Below are 16,604 nucleotides of genomic sequence, written 5' to 3' on the forward strand. Positions count from 1 at the left end.
CACACCCCTCTCCCTCCAACTGGGCTCACCTTGGTCATGATATCACACATTTACAATTCATGCAGCCTGGGCCACTTTCATCCGGTGGATTCAGCTTGCGTAGTTTGTGCTGCCGGATCTCCCGCACTAAGGTATAGAAGGCATCTTCAACACCCTGGAAGAGAGGCATAACATTCTGCTCAAAGAGCGCCAAAGCCGCTCGGAAAAAGGGTGGAGGTGAGGGCAGATGGATCTAGATGATCACTAGAAATCCCCTGCAGAGAACTGCATAGTGTAGTTCAAGTGGGTTTTGACTCGAGTTAAAGGGATGAAACTGTGCAAAGAAATCAGAGAGGAATCCCAGGAAATGGTTCCTACTGGCAAAATGTGGCACATAACTACCAGGCTACCAAAGGACACGGAAGCTCCATCTCTAGGGCCACCTAAAACGAGACTGGACATCCCACTAGAAATTGTACTTTAACTAACAGCCCTGAGCCGACTGCCTCTTTCCCATCTCTAACCCTCCAAACCAGGGGCACTCCCCGCAGAAACTGCACCCATACGTAATGTCTGCATGTCTGCATGGACAGCAGGACAAGGAGGTTAGCAAAACAACTCAGGATCAGACAGCTATGCAGTGAACATAAGGACTAGCCCACAGCCCTGCAGAAAGCTTCATTTCAATACAGCAGACATCAAAGACCTTCTGTTGAACATTCAGCCCCTTAACACACCTCTCGTCCCCCGAGGTGCACACATTGGGAAACTGGGGAGCAAACCATGTTGGCCCAAGGAGCAAAAACCCCTGTCCCTCCCTCTGGATTAAACCAGAAGCCAGGACTCAGCCTTGGACTGGGTTTGGTTCACGCATTCTCTCATGTTTCAAATGTGGGGCTGAGCACGCACTCGTTTGCACCACAAACCCGAGAGGATCCTCTTCTTGTGCTGCGCTAGCCCATGAGGGCTTGCAATCAAGAGCCATTTGTCATAGGTGCCCTCTCGCCCTTCCGCAGCCACTTCTTGTGGGTGTTTTCCTCACAACCAGGCAGACTGCCCTGACAGGCGTTATGGGGCAATGCAGCATGGCCCCAAGAGAGACCACCAGCAGAAGCTACGGGACCATGGGGAGTGAAGATCAAGGTGCAATTTTAAATCATATGGGGCTGCAGGTATTTATTAACTCTATGGAAGTTATGTACCACATAGCCCTCCCTATGACCCACTTGGAGCTGTGCAAGCCTGTGATGTAGCCCTCCCTACAGCAAGGGGACACATCGCTTCTCTAGGGTGAGAGAGAGAGTGAGAGTGAGGTCAGTGACCAGAGAAAACACTTAAGGATGAAGAGTTAGGAGATAAACACAGGGACATGCACAAAGGTGCACTGGAAACGATCTGCTGCCAATGCCAGCCTAAGACGCACCCAACTGCAGCATGTGGGTGGCTTTTTAACCCTTTTTTATAATCCCTCCGGTGAGTTGGGTGCTGGTCAAATGTCCCAGATCAAGGGCCCTGAAGAACAAAGTCCTCCCTGTCCAAAGGGCAAGCAGCGTCCCCACAACCCTCTGCCGGCATGTCTCAGCCCTGACCTGTGGGGACCCCCTCTAGCAGCAAGGCGGCCTATTCAGCCCCAGGCTTCTCTGCTGAGACTACCAAGAAGAGCTCCTATTGGTGCCAATCATGGAAGTGCTCTAGAGATGCGGACTCATTCCACACAGGCTACCCTGTGACCACGCCTTTCCGGCCTGTGCATTCAATTCCACCCCCTCCAGAGCTCACACACAGGGCAAGCCCCCACTGTGCAGGGAACTGGACCAGCTCACTGGGATAGGGAGAGGAATTCTCTCCTGGAACATCCAGCCTTGAGGTGGCAACTGACTCCTCCAACCATTGGCATTTCTCCCCGTTGATCTACACAGCACGCAACCGCCACAATAGTTCACTGGTCGTTTCTGCCATCTCTAGGCACTGGCTCCAAGAAGTTAGGGGGAGAGCAGGCAAGACACAAAAAAGACGCTTCTTTTTAGAGAGGGGAGGCAGAGAAGAGGTAGCCACTAACCCTGAACCTCATGTGTTCTCCCAGGCCTAGCACCCGGGACACTCAGCTCCATCAGGAATTGCTGTGGATAGGGCAAGGGTAGCATTAATCAGATTCCTGGGGGGCACATTTAATCCTGCAAGGCACTCGTGTAATACAGCGATGAGTGCAGCACAAATACACTATCCCGGTGCACTGGCGCAACATGGGCCTTCATGCTGCGACACAGCATCGGATCCTCACAAAGCAAACCAGCATGGTTGGCCAGGACAGAAGTAGCAGCCTTGGGAAGGGCTGAAGGGTTTGGGGCGTGGGAGAGATCCGGCTGTGGATTTATCTCTCCAGAACAATCACTCCGAGCTCACCCAGGTGGCAGCCCTCCCCCAAGATGGGTTTCCTGGCAGCTTTATCCCAGCATCCCGACTGCGGTAAATCACTGCCAGCGCTGGCCTGCTCTAATTCATGCTCACTCCCCTGCTCACTGGCACTTCAGAGCTGTCAGAGGAGGCTCAGCACACTGTGTAATTAGCAGTTGGAGCATTGCTTGCCTGACAGCAAATGCATGTTGCTCTGTCAACAGGGCTGTGCGTCAGCCCTGCTGCTGTCAGTCACAGGGCACGCAGAACTGCTGCGGGAAGCAGGAGGCCGGCTCAGGGATTGTTTCCTCACCCAACACAGGGAGGGGGCAGATGGCAGCTGTGGGAGGAGCAGGGGAGGAGGTTCCTTCTGGCTGAGTTGACTAGGCAATTTCTTACAGCCACAACAATGGAATGAAGCATTGAGAAGAGGAGGTAACTAGACAGGCTGGTGTAGCCTTTAGTGCTGGGGCAGCTCTCCGAGCACCAATCCCAGAGCCCTGGTCTTTCAGGATATGCTGCATCCACACACCCATCTCTGGCATTACCAGAGATATCCCTACCTGGATTCAGGGGCAAAAAACTTACTACAGAAATCCCACCAGCCACAACCTATCCAACCCAACGTGACTGTCACCACAGAGAAATCGAGTAGGACCTACTCTAAGTGCTGAGTCTGGAATGTTTAGATGGGTCACATGGAGATAGGGGTTTGTAGGTGTATAAAAAGGGGGCCTTTGAGGACTGCTATTGGTTCACATTTTAAAACCATCTCTCCTCCTACCTGTCTGGTTTTCGCTGATGTCTCTATGTAGGGGATTCCGTAATTCCTGGCCAGGTCCTGCGCCTGCCGGGTTTCCACTGTCCGGGCCGGGAGGTCACACTTGTTTCCCACCAGCACCATGGGGACATCGTCTGAATCCTTCACTCTCTTGATCTGCTCTCTGCAGAGATAAGAGATGCTGAAGTGAGGAGGGGAAAAGCCATTTCATTGTCACAACAACAGCAGCTAGTTTCAGAAAGATCCTCGTGGGAGCAGAGCACGTGCCACTTGTAACGGATAGGAACAAAATTCTGCTTCACTAATACAAGCCCCAGTGAAAGTCAACAGAATTTGTGCTTCTATGTCATTTAGGTGCCTTATAAAAATCCCACTCTTTGTCCATTTGTTTTGTGGAGCCAAGACAAGCTCATACATTTTAAAAATGATTACGTGGGGCATATTTGTTATTGGAAGGCTGGGGACACAGAACCAAAGTGGCCCCTTTGGCTCCAGGATAAACATGGGCTGTGCTTAGCTTTGACCTGTCATAAGGTCTTGAGGGTTATCTGGGAACAGCTTCCCTCTGTCAGCAACAAAACTACAGCCAGGCTCAGTACTGTAATCCCAGAGTCACCAGGCAGCTGTCCAGGGGCAAAGAAACATCCCGTATCCCGGGGCAGGAACAAAGTCTTACTTGCTCATATGGAAATGCAAAGCAATGAACATGGAGCCCAAGTGCAGCAGCCATTGGCTAGGATCTGCTTGCCAGTTTGAACCGAGCAAGGAGAAAGAGAATGCTCAGGACCATGAGCTGATGGATTCTGCGGTGTTTTTCCAAGGCAACAACTGTTCCCCTTGGTTATTCGCCCCGCTGGGAGAACAGACGTATGATCTAAATAAAAAGCCACATGCATTTCACTCTCCTCTCCCCCCTCTCCCCCACCAAACAAGGTGTCGTTAATCCCTCTCATTATTCCAACCCCATTTTGGATACTCATTCAACATGTTCAAAATCCCCTGGAGGTGAGAAGCAGCGAATTAGCATGCTGGCCTCTTGGCCTTTCAATCCTGGAGCCCTGGTTTCAAATCCTGACGTTCACAAGTGAACAGGCTCATCATCTCAGTTCCCATTTGTCCATATTGCAAAACCATGTACTGCACTATCGACCCAATTCAGCAAGGCATGTACGTATGTGCTTAACTTTCTTCAGCTTCAATGGAAATCAAGCACATGCTTAATGTGCTAAATCAGGGCCTCTATAACCAGCCTCGTCTTCTCAAAGAGACATACCTTGGGCTGGAATAACAAGGGGTGTTGCAGGCAGTTGCTGCCTTCGGCCAATATAGGTGCACAGGATCCTGATCTTCCTGCACACACACACACCCCATTCCTCCAGATTCCCCTTTCACACTCCTGTCTGATCCCATCGCCTGGGAGCTGTGGCAGAGACCAAGAGCCACCTCAGCTCCCTCGACCCCCAGATGGAAGGGGATTGCTAGAACCCACGGAATATGAAGAAGAAGAGATGTGTACAAAGGATAATGATGGTCACCAAAGGCTGGGAGGGGAAGGCTTCCAGATACACAGAAACCGCCACTGGAGGGAGTGATGGTACTCAGAAATGGGGAACCTGGTAGAATGTGGGGGGTAGGGGCTAGAAGCGGCCTGCGAAGTGTCACTTCTTATAGGACCCTGGCAAAAATCTAGGGCTGGCCTTGGTAGCAAATCAGGACTGAGGTGCATTGGCTGGAGTGGAATAGTAAAGGGTGTTACAAGATCTGGACTGCACTGGCAGAGCTGTGGGCTGGGGTTCAGGATTGGGACAGCAGGGGCGGCTGCAGTTCAGGATTGAGGTGCACTGGCAGAGCTGGGATTGCAGAGGGGCTGCAGGTCAGGCCTGAGGTGCGTTGGCAGAGCTGTTAAGGGCCCTGCACTATGTCAACCTACCCTTTACTTAGATAAACCAATACGTAACCATTAGCCCTCTCCCCCAACTTCAGGAGCACCAAACTGCAGCCCTTCGTGCATGTGTGTCAGCCACTGTCTGAACAGTTCCACTCTATCACATTGGCTTTCAGACTCCAGCTCCTGCTCAGCCAGCATGAATGACTGCTGGGAACCACCCTACAGAGCAAACCTCCTCCCAGAAGTCAAAGATACTACTGTTCTAGGCACCCAGGGCTGGAGCATGGTCAGTCAGCACTTCCTGCTCGGAGGGCCTGATCCTTGGGAGCCCAAGAAGCCACGAACCTTTTCACTGCCCCGAATGTTTGCTGAACACGCTCTTTGTCTCGTGCTTCAGACAGCACAGAACCCCTCCCTGAAGAACACTTATTTAGCAGCGACAGACAGTGCTGGCAGGGCTTCCCATTCCTTTGCCTGCCTGCCTAAGGAATAGCTGCTCCCAGGCCTGTGAAACATGTGCTTACAAAGAGCCCCTCCTGCATTTCCTACTGCAAACAAACAGACTACATCCATAAAGCCCTCCTGCCCCCAAAGACAAGTCCTCGGGAGAAGGTGTAAGGCAGCTAGGTTACAGTGAGACACCTGGGCCAGGGTCACACCACAAAACCACACTCCGTCCAACCTGGGCCAGCCACTTGCTCCTTGGGTGGCAACCAGAAAGCAGCTATTGCCTTGGGTGCATTAGTCCCTCCCACCACCAAATTATGTGTGGTGTTTAAGAGGCAGCCTGGTGCAGTGGATAGGGCACTAGTCTGGGAGCCAGGAGACCTGGGTTCTACTCCCAGCTCTGCCACTGATCTTCTGGGTGATCGCAGGCAAGTCACCTCGCCCTCCTTCCCTGCCTTTATCTGTCTTGTTTGTTCACATTATATACTCTTCAGGGCCTCTCCCTAGCTGTGTGCTCTGCAATTCTAATAAGTAGCTAAGGCTGAAGCAGCCCTGCCTATCAGGCACCCTGCCTCTCCTTACCCTTGAGCCTGGTTCTCCCCTCCTCTCTCAGCCTTCCTGCACAGCAGGAGCTGCTGAGATCAGCTTCACTCACAGTGCAACGCCATTAATTAGAGATGGAAGGGATCAGCTCTCTCTTTAGTCATTGTAAACACTTAAACGTTACATTACCATGTCCCCCAAGGCCACCAGCAATCCCCCCCGGATGGATTTTATCAGAGCCACTGACATTAGCCGCCTGCTCCTTTCCTTCTCTGGGGAATGGCTGCTTGAGGTAATTGTCTTTGCTGGCAGCCAGCGCTCCCACAGCGGACAAGCCTGGTCTTGGCAAGCGGCACAGTACGCCAGCCGGGCCTGCCCTTTAAAATGGGAGGCAGCACAGCAGCCCTGACCATAGGGGAAGAGTTCGGAGGGGATACTGACCTGTACTGGTGAATATCTTCAAAGGATTTTGTATTGTTAATGGCAAAGACGCACAGGAAGCCCTCCCCCGTCCGCATGTACTGGTCTCGCATGGCGCTGTACTCCTCTTGACCCGCCGTGTCCAAGATGTCTAACAGACAGGTCTCTCCGTCAATAACTACCTGCTTTCTGTAGGAATCCTGCAGGGCCAACAGAAAGGGACAGTCACTAGGAGAGAATGAGCAGGAAGTTACCATAGGGGTCTTCCGCTGCTTGAGCCTTGGGGTTCCAATCCTGACGTGCTGCAGCTAACAGAAGGGAATTTTGTCTCACCCTAGTCACCCCCAGTGGATGTTTGCACACACCCCACAAATACCACCACCCCATTTGCCAGGATTAGGAGCCTCAATTCCACAGGGACTGGAATGGCAGGGAGAAATACACTGGCAGGCGTGCGTAGGGACCTAGGACCAGCGTAGCAGGGGGTGCTGCAGGTCAGGATTGTGGTGCATGGGCAGCATGGCAGGTGGGGGCCCAGGACTGGACTAGAAGAGGGTGCTGCCATCCAGGACTATGGCACACTGGCTATGCTGTGCAGAGGGGATTTACACAATCTCTGCCCACATTACACCTGGCTCTAGCCAGCCTTAAATTGACTCAACCCCTTTTAAACATGGAATGAGGTGGGGGGGGAGCGGCAGAACAGATTTCCCCTCTGTGCCAGAGCAGCAGCTAACACAACCTCTGTTCCTCCTATTTACGATGATGTCTCCCGGCAGACAAGGTGCGCCTTTCACACTAGGGCCACCCAGCCCAGACAACTATTTTTCTAACTTTATTTAGTACAGGCTAAACCCTCCTCATGCCTCCCTTCCTGATGCAGCTTTTCTTAGGGAGCTGCAAGGCACAGTGGTGGTTCAGTCACCTCCTGCGGCCACACCTAGGGACATGCAAACAGCGTGTGGGCGAGTGGGGGCTGGAGTTCATGTGAGTCACTGACACCTCCAACCACTTCTAGTGCAGCCTGTAGCTAATCAGTCCTGGAAATCAGAGACAGAGAAGACCTGCTAAATTATCCAGTCCAGCCTTTGCAAACACAGTGCTACTCCCTATGGGAGATGTTCTACCACATCTCATCCATCCTAACCTTGACTGGCACAGCTGCCAGGCCTCCCAGCAATTCCCCTGGGAATTCCCAGGCCTAGGACACCTCCCTTGCAAAGATTTTCCTCATATTCCCTTTTCGAAATCCAGCCTACTTCTGCCAGCCATTAGCCAGTTCAGAGCTGCCAAGATTTCCAGACTTCACTAATGGGTTTAGATACCCTAATATGCTCAACTCTCAGCAAATCCGGCACATATAAAGCACCTCAGGGTGGGCATCCAAGTTCACTAATCTCTCTCCCTTTTGTCTGAATGTTTGTTGTAGTACTAGGTTGGTAGCAAACTCTATAGTTAAGGTTGCCAACTGGATTTAATTATAACCCCTTGTTTTCATTCAGACATCTCAAAAAATTCTGTTGTGCGGCAGGCATTTCCCACAACTGGTCTATGTTCAAAGTTCCAGTTTGGACAGCTGGAGGAAAAGCCGTTCAGTTATGCAAAAGCCCCAAATACTTGTCCCCATTGTAGAACGGATTGCTGCTACCCATTTTTCACATGGAGAAGGCAAAAATGGCTGAACCTTGAAATCTGATGCGTAATGTAAACGGGGCTCATTCTGGAGTGTTCCAGTTTAGAAAGTAGGTTTGGGTGTGAAAAAGTTAAAACTGTTTAAAAAAAAAAAAAAGTCACTTTTGGAGATTCTCAGTGGGAATCTTAAGAGTTTTAAAAGCAGGGCCTCATAAAGCTCTGCCCCTTAGTGACATCATCACACTTCCTCCCTGCCTAGTCTAACCACAGGGGACGTTGCTGGGACAATCTGCATGGAAAGGGGACTGTCATGTTTCATGCAAATCACAGAAACAGCTTAGTCTCTTTCTTCCCACCAGTCCAACCTCAAAAGCGTAAGACTCACAACCAAATGCCTTCATAGCAAGAAAAAGGGTGGGAGGGAATCACAGGTGTGAAAAAAATCATCGTTCCAGATCTTGCGATTTAAGGATCGTTCTGCAGCTCTGGCTGCATTTTGTGATATTTTGCAAATTCTAAGCCTTCATTTTAAAACCAAAATTAAATGTTTGGCTCTTTCAGTTGCTAAGGTTCAGCCACCATAATCTAAACAGATGGGCTATAGCCCCTTCACCCCTGCCACAAGAAAAACTGTTCTCCGACCAAAGAGTAGCAGAAGCAGAGGTCAGCAACCGTATTGAAGGCTGTAGACTGAGCTAATGAAGTTGACATGGACCCATTCCCTTTGTTCATGGCTAGGAAATCAACCACAAGCACGCCTTATAAACACTCCATACCATACAGTGAGGCCTGAAACCAGACCCACAGCGATCCAAGAAGTCAAAAGAATTCAGAGCTGTGACCGTCTCGATACCCCTCCCCATAAAGGGAAGGCTAGAGACAGAGCAGTAATAGAAGAGAGCACCAATGCTGAGTGACTGCTTGGCAAGATACAAGCCACTGTAAAGGCGAATGGCATCCTGCCCTCCAGGGAGGCATTCACATTCCCCATTAACATATCTGAAACCTGCCTGATGTCTTTCACTAGCCAAGAGAAGCACGGGTCTGGTCTCTGAGATCACAGCCCACAGCTCCACTGGCCCTGGGGGTGTAAACAGGGGGAACTCCACCTGTAAACACAGCTCGCTTGTCCATGGAAGTAGCTTAACCAACTCCTATCAAAGCTGGTCTTATACAGGAAAGACATGGGGAATCTGCAGTCAGAAATGCTTGGATCTGTCCCTGAGTGGAAAGAATCCAGATTCACCAGGGTGTTCACCACATAGACAAAACAGTCTTACATGCCTAGATTTGGGGGGACCCAATGATGGATGAGAAGAAACCCTTTTACCCTCAGACTATGGCAATATTACTGGTTGGATGCGGGACATGCTTTCCCCAGCCACGTTAATCTCCTCCTGCATACTAAGGTGTCCCATGAAGGTGATGGAGCTTGGGGCCAGTGTGTCAGCATTCAACCATCACCAGCTCTTCTACAATTAAACAACATCTTCACAAACATTCCAAGCCTCCTCTTGGTGCTGGCAGCAAGGGAGGAAGCATGCGGAGATCAGTCTGTGTATATCAGCTTACTATCATCCAGATCCTTCATTAACTGACAAGACAGTGGTCCCTGGCATGTGTCTGGAGGACAAACCTCTGGCTGCAAGTATCCATGTTCCATTCACTACCCAGGGAAGGATGGCTGCAGGGAGTCAAAAACTCAAAGTGAAACTCCAGCTAAACTTCTGAGTTTGGCCTGAGGGTAAAGTGAACCCAGGGTCACGTGGAAAGTTTCCTAACTCTGTTAACAAAGCTGGGGTTCAGTTTCAAGTTCATAACAGAACCAGGAAACAGGTGAGTTCCTTGAGGTTTTGTTGAGAATGTTTTGCATTTTTTCAGGTCTGACAGGGTAAGATGGGATCTAAGGTTCCCAGGAGATATTACCAGGAAATCATTTCAAGGGAAGAATTTCCTGGTTTTCTGCCCAGCTTGAACCAAAAATGCCACAGTGTTTTCTTTCATTGCTCATGTTACTTTCTGCTTCATCCCCTCCCTAAACCAGGCACCATCACTTGTGCCCCTCCTTTTGCTGGCTGCCAAGTTATGAAGACACTGTCATAACAGGGGCACATATCAGACCACTGGAGCCAGAGTCCTGGCCACCTGCAGTTTCCACCATGTCGAAACTTTCCAGTTCTAAGAGCCCTTTAAACCTGACAACACTCACTACATACACTCCATACACTACAGAAAGAGGCTCATCTAAGGTTGAGCTGAGCTCATCAGAGGAACGGTGACTGAAACCCTCCTCCCACTTCATATGCGCGGAGCTCAACAAGACAGAGCAGACTGCTACACCCCATTGCTACAGAAACAGCGGCTTAGCGGCTTGTTGCATCCCAGATGCACATCGACAGTGGCCCAGGCAGCTCAGAGCACTGAGCTTTCCTGAAGCCGCAGCCAGAAAGGCTAAGCAGGAGACCCACCGGGAGAGTGCGAAGGGTCGGGCGGAGACATGTAGGACCTATTCCAACGCACTGGGAGACTCTGACTTGCATGCTTTCCAAACATCTCTCGCCCAGTACAAGTCCTCTTAAGTGCAGAAAGAATGCAACCGCCAGAAAAGGGCATCAGCCCCAGACATGCCAGGCATGGTTTCCCTGAAGAAGGAGGGTGCCTGGGCTCATGTTCTCCCATAGCTGAAGGGGCCGCGCCCTCTAGCACAATTTCACAGCACTTCTCCCCCAGCCTCAGCTCAGCACCAAATCTGCAGGAGAGGGATTTGCTGTATCTGCCTGAGCAAGTTTCATTTATAACAGGAGATTTATGGCAGAGAGGAAGCTGGAAGGCTCATTTTGATGCACGGGAATGGAGCAGAGGACTCCTCAGCGAGGGAGCTGCTGTTATCATAGTCGTCCAACCCAAGGCCTAGATACAGGATGAACGTAAAGTGCAGTGAGAAGAATTCTCCCTACTCATGGGGGGACATTAAGTGAGTTAGTTCCAATAATGGGAGCCAGGTACCTAACCCCTGAACTATGCCCCCTTAGACTGCAGGACCATCCTGTCCAGTATCCTGCCTCCAGTTGTTGCTTCTACACAGTTCTTCAGAGACAGGTTGATAAAGCTCCCATAAAGCCCCTAGCTGAAGGTATTATGGTGTATTTTTAGGAAGATGGGGCTGCTACTGAAAGGAGATTCCTCCCTGCCATCCACAGCACAGCATGCTAGTGTAACTCTGGGGTCGGGGGGTGGGGGGGGGTGGAGCAGCAGGCAAATATATTTAAGTGAAAGGAGGAAAACTCTATTTATCAGAGCAGTGAAAGCCTCAGTGGTTTGAGGTTCCTGTGAGGGTATGAAGTGGCAGAGGGCATGGTGCAGGGGGAACCGTAGATACCTATGGGAGGGGACTGCCTGGCCTGCACAAAGCAGACGAGGGGAAAAGTGTTTCAGAGGCACAGGAGGTGCAGACATACGTTAGAGAGGGGACGGTAGCAGCGTGCCGGTTGCAGGGGACATTCAGTTAAACAATGCTCAGGGTTTACGTTCCCAGCACCGTGTTTATGTGGAGTGAATCTCTACAGCACGTGGAAATGGTACGGCAGGCACACCAGAGACTGTGAGGCTGGAGAGGACAACAAGGCTGAAAACCAGCCACTCGAAAGTTCGGGGCACTCTCTCCTGTCCATTATCAGGGGACGGGAGGGGCCGTTTCCACCTCTCCCGGTCCAATGGAAGAGCAGGGCTCTGCTCCTCACAGAGCAGTGGAAACCTCTACTTCCCAGCACAGGCATCTCCTGTCACGTGGCGCTGTCATGGTGCTTTCCTGCAAAACGACTGAGAGTAGATTTCTAAGAAAGTGTGGGAGCTTCTGCAGCAACAGCCCAGAAGAGGGGCTGGAGCAGAAAAGCCTAAGGGATGTCTACACTGCCATTAAAAACCACGGCTGGCCCATCCCCGCTGATTCGGGCTCAGGCTAAGGGGCTGTTTAACTGTGGTGTACATGTTTAGGCTCAGACGGTAGCCCAGGCTCCAGGACCTCGTGAGATGGGCTGTAATTTCACTCCACCACACATAGTTGTTCTAGATCCTGCCCACAAGGTGGCTGAAGTCCCAGGGAGGGAGGAGGGCTTTGTGGTTAAGGTGTAGGCCTAGGACTCAGGAAACCTGCCACGGACTCCCTGAGTGACCTTGGACAAGTCACTTAATCTCTCTCTGCCTCATCTCCCTAACTGTAAAACAGAGATAACATTTCCAACTTGTCTATATAGGTTGCAAGCTCTTTAAGACAACGGCTGTGTATATACAGCGCCCGACACAGCAGGGCTCTGATCCTAAGTGGGGCCCTCAAGGTATCACTATAACGGTGATACTAGCAAAAAGCTGTGTTTAGATCCATCTGTTGCTAACAGGGTGCCAGTACAAAACGTCCTCAAGCAGTGAGGACAGGGAGTTTGTGTCTGAGAAACGCGACACATTTCTGGGCTATGAATTTCCATGGCTAATTGCTAGCACCCTTTCAACCACAGAGTGGACAGGCCCAGCGTCCACCAGGGTTTCAAGCACAACGTTGCACGGACTTACTCCAAGCATGGTTAGGTGACAGAGTGGTTGAAGTGCTGCTGTCCACCAGCCCTGTGTCCACACCAGTGCTCTTGCCACTGCTGCCTCTGGTGGGCTGGACTGGTGGTAGCAGCAAGGGCAGGGGGCTGAATTTTAAAGACAGCAGAGTAGCTCCCTACTATTTGAAGGGAAGCAAAGTTCTGTTTTGTTCAGGAGATTATGCCACATCCCTCACCACACTCTGGGCACTTCAGAAGGGTTAATCCTTTCTTTCGACAATAAAACACCACCACCACCCATACAGCACTTTGCATCAGCAGATCTCACAGCACTTTACAGAGGAAGTCAGTATCATTGTTCCCATTTTACAGAAGGGGAAACTAAGTCTCTTTGCCTCTCTGTGCCTTTTTTGGTCACCCAGGAGGCCAATGGCAGAACTGGGAATAGAAACCAGATCGAGTCCCAGTTCAGTGTTCTGTCCACTCAGTCACATCAGCCTCCCAAAGGAAAGAGAGAAAGTCACCATCCGGAGTAAAGAGACACAAATAGACATTAAAGACCTTACGCAAACTTCCTTCTGCCCCCAGGTCTTCAATTGCATCTCAGTCCTGATCTGAAGCAGCTCATACAAACCCAACCCCTTAAGACCCCCCAGAAGTTCCAACAAACACACCTCAATCCTAGCTCCCAACCCCCTCTGCCATTCAGCCCATCCACAGCTATGCCCATGCGACATCCTGATCTGCAGCACCTACCGCTATTCCAGCCCGGGGCCTTTCCTCAGCAGACACAGCCACCCACCGCAAGTTAGGTCACTGCAATCCCCTAACACACTTAGGGGTGCTGTGGCAACATGTGGTAGCTTTGTAAAGTGGAGGAACATCTCCCGGGGGCTCAGGCTGAGACCAGACTCAAGGCGTTTTCATTTGGGACTGAAGCGAGATTTGAACTCAGCTCCCCAAGGATGGAAGGTCAGAGAATTAGCTGCCCAGCCCTAGAAAAGGGAGCTCTTGATTTTAAGGGAGCCTCAGCCACACTAAGGAAGCTGATCCCGCCACCAGCTGCAGAAACCTGGGAGGGATACAAGATCCTGTATTTTCACTTTCTTCTCATTGAGGATTTTTTTCACATGCACTTCCAACTGGTAGTTTTTCCACCAGATCTGGCCTGTGTTTCTTCTCTGCCGTTATCCATTCGAGCTCAACTGTGCTTTCAAGAAGAGAATGCGTGTACTGGAAGCACAAGCAATCAAATGTTAGGAAAGCTGAACCTCACCTCCTATGGCTGAATCTTGAGTTCTTAAAAGGGGAGTTGCAGGGGGGCACAGGTTGCAAATACCCTGACTCTCCCGTCTTTCTACTAGGAGAGGTGTCCCAGCTGGTTGGGAAGGCCTGGTAAAGAAAAGGTTCAGAACCACAGGGCTACAGCCAACCCTGGAGTTGTAACTCAGGTCTTTGGGTTGGCTTCTCAGATTTGATCTCTCCATGTTTTAACTCTGAATTCTCTGGTTAAACAAACAGCCCTTGGAATCCACCACAAAGTTAAAAAGTTGAAGATCATATAAGAAACTCTCAGACTCACTCCCATCTCAGAGTCTGCAGGGTGCTCACCTCTATCGTGGGGTCATATTCATCAACAAAATGGTTCTGAATGAGCTGTATTGTCAAAGCGCTCTTCCCAACGCCACCTGCTCCAACCACCACCAGCTTATACTCGGTCATCTTCCCGCTGACCCCAGCTCAGGGTCTCGTCTCCAGCAGCACCACCACCTGCAAGGACAGAGATACAGACACCCTCAGCATTAGGTTAGTGCTTCTTTCTTGTCACCTAGCTTTGCCACTGCTGCACCAGAGCCACGCAGGAGAAAGCCAGCGGTGGCTATGCAGCATGACACAGCAAGAGGCACCGGTACAAAGTGGGGACAGGTGCAGTTAGAAGGGAGTGAAACGATAACCTCATTGCATGAGTATCGAGGGTGTCCCATTCCCACAAAATCCAGCCAGTTACGGCTGACTTTTATTATTTGTATTCCAGTAGCACCTATGTGCCCCAGCAGAAACTGGGGCTGTACAAACAGAGTCAGAGAATCTGAGAATTTGGCAAGACAGCCAAAGCGTATGAGGGAAACACGAGGGGCGAGGTGTTTGGCCCAAGGTCACACAGCAGGTGAGTGACAGAGCTGGGAACAGAACCCAAATCTCCTGACTCTTGTCCAGGGCCTTACAAGCCCAGGCTGTCTCCCATTCTAGAGTGTTTTAAAAGGCTTCCCATTGCATGGACACTACACTTAGGCAGGCAGGTGAATGTATGATGCTGTTGTCCAACCCATTCCCCTCTGAAAATGAGTTTCAGATGATGATGATTATGATGATAACAGCAGCAGCAATGTGACCTTCCTTTGGAAGAAATCTAATCACCAGGGGGACCCAGGCCTAGATTCATCTCTAGTGTAACTTGGCCCAAGTCAATGGAATTACAGCAGGGATGAATTCTACCCACAGACTGCACTACCCTCTCTTTCCCCACACACATACAAACCATCCCACCCTCCAGATATTCTCTTGTAAGACTATCAAATTAGAAAAGCAAAAACCACCCAAAGGACCTATAACCTCTTTTATGCTTTCCTGTGCCACTGAACTCCCTGGAAATGTATCCATATGTGACACAGTGAACTATCACACTAGGAGAGAAAAAAAACCCACCCAAGCAGCTGACTCCAATCAATCACTCCTCTCAGAGGCTGCTGGGAATAGGTGGGACATGGAATTTATATAACCCAGACCCAGCTGATGGCAGAGAGAGAAGAGAGAGGGTAACACCCAAGACAACTGGAGGCTGAAGGAGTACCAAGGGAAAAAACAGCTCCAGAGAGGGGCAGGAGAAGAGGCAGACACATTGGGAACAAAGTAGAGTTTGGGGAGAGTTGGGCACAGGCTGGGAAACACCTCCCTGGGAAACTCTGGACTTACCTGAGATGTAAGAGAACATATGGGGAAGTGGAACTAAAGACTGGGCGTAGACTGTGATAACCTGAATATAGAGAGACCCCTTTGCTAAGTACTGCTGCAGTCCCTCTGGCCTCCTTTTCTCCCCCCAGCATGTCTGTGGTAGTCAGATCATCCCTGGCCATGGCTGAGTACCTTTTGGGGCTGTGGGATTTGGGGCTTTGTTGGAGGGCCAGCTCACCTTCGTGATCCCTGAGGCTGGTTAGAATCCCTGAGGCTGGTTAGAATCCACTGGTTCACACTATCTGAATTCATACCTTTTTCCTTCTGTCACACATGCTCTGCCTTTGGAGGTCAACTGGCTTTATTCTGCATTAATGATCAGATTGCTATTTGAATGCAAATTCATTCGAATTTAAATCTGAATTCATCTTGCTTAAAATATGTGAGCTTCGCCTAAAACTGGAGGGGCAGGGGGGAGAAGTCATCTAAAATAGACAACTTTACTGGTAAGACCCATTATCTAGCATCCATCATCAGTAACCGAAGTCACTTCAAATAATTAAAGAAAAATCAGTCTGAATTAAAACCTATTCACAAATTCTATCCTAAACAGAACGCCATGCACTTCGACAGCAAGCACCATCTGATGCTCTCAATGTGACTGCATACATTCATGGGTTGAGCTGTCAGGTAGGGCATTATTTTACAGATGGGGAAGCTGAGGGATAGAGAGATTAAAGACAAAACTGGCACCTGACTTGCCCAATTTAAAGGGACCTGATTTCTCAGATAGTGCTGAGTACCCGCCCTATGAAAATCAGGCCCTTTTAGAGAAGTCTCAAGTTGGGTGCCCAAAATCACTAGTCGGGTTTGAAAATCTTGGCCTAAATGACTTGGTTAAGATCAGAGACTATGTTGTTAATGTTAACAGCACAGCTGGGAGTACAACCCAGGAGTCCTGGCTCTCAGCCTCTGCACTAATCACTAGGCAGGACTAACAAATTATGCCACCATCTTCAGAACT

At 50.3% G+C, this 16,604-nt stretch overlaps 1 protein-coding gene across 5 annotated transcripts in view; it reads right to left on the reverse strand.

Annotated features, from left to right (window-relative positions):
* Positions 1-16,604, reverse strand: part of HRAS (HRas proto-oncogene, GTPase) — a 74,592-nt gene that overhangs the window by 3,232 nt on the left and 54,756 nt on the right. For all 5 annotated transcript variants that reach the window (XM_077818199.1, XM_077818197.1, XM_077818195.1 and 2 more), the window contains 4 exons: positions 14,240-14,398; positions 6,474-6,652; positions 3,158-3,317; positions 30-154 (listed from right to left, as the gene is read on the reverse strand). In XM_077818199.1, coding sequence (XP_077674325.1) covers positions 35-154; positions 3,158-3,317; positions 6,474-6,652; positions 14,240-14,350 — 570 coding nt within the window. In that variant the 5' untranslated portion in view covers positions 14,351-14,398 and the 3' untranslated portion in view covers positions 30-34. The remainder of the gene's footprint in view (positions 1-29; positions 155-3,157; positions 3,318-6,473; positions 6,653-14,239; positions 14,399-16,604) is intronic.

This window comes from Eretmochelys imbricata, chromosome 6 (genome assembly GCF_965152235.1).
Source record: "Eretmochelys imbricata isolate rEreImb1 chromosome 6, rEreImb1.hap1, whole genome shotgun sequence".
NCBI classification, from domain to species: domain Eukaryota; kingdom Metazoa; phylum Chordata; order Testudines; family Cheloniidae; genus Eretmochelys; species Eretmochelys imbricata.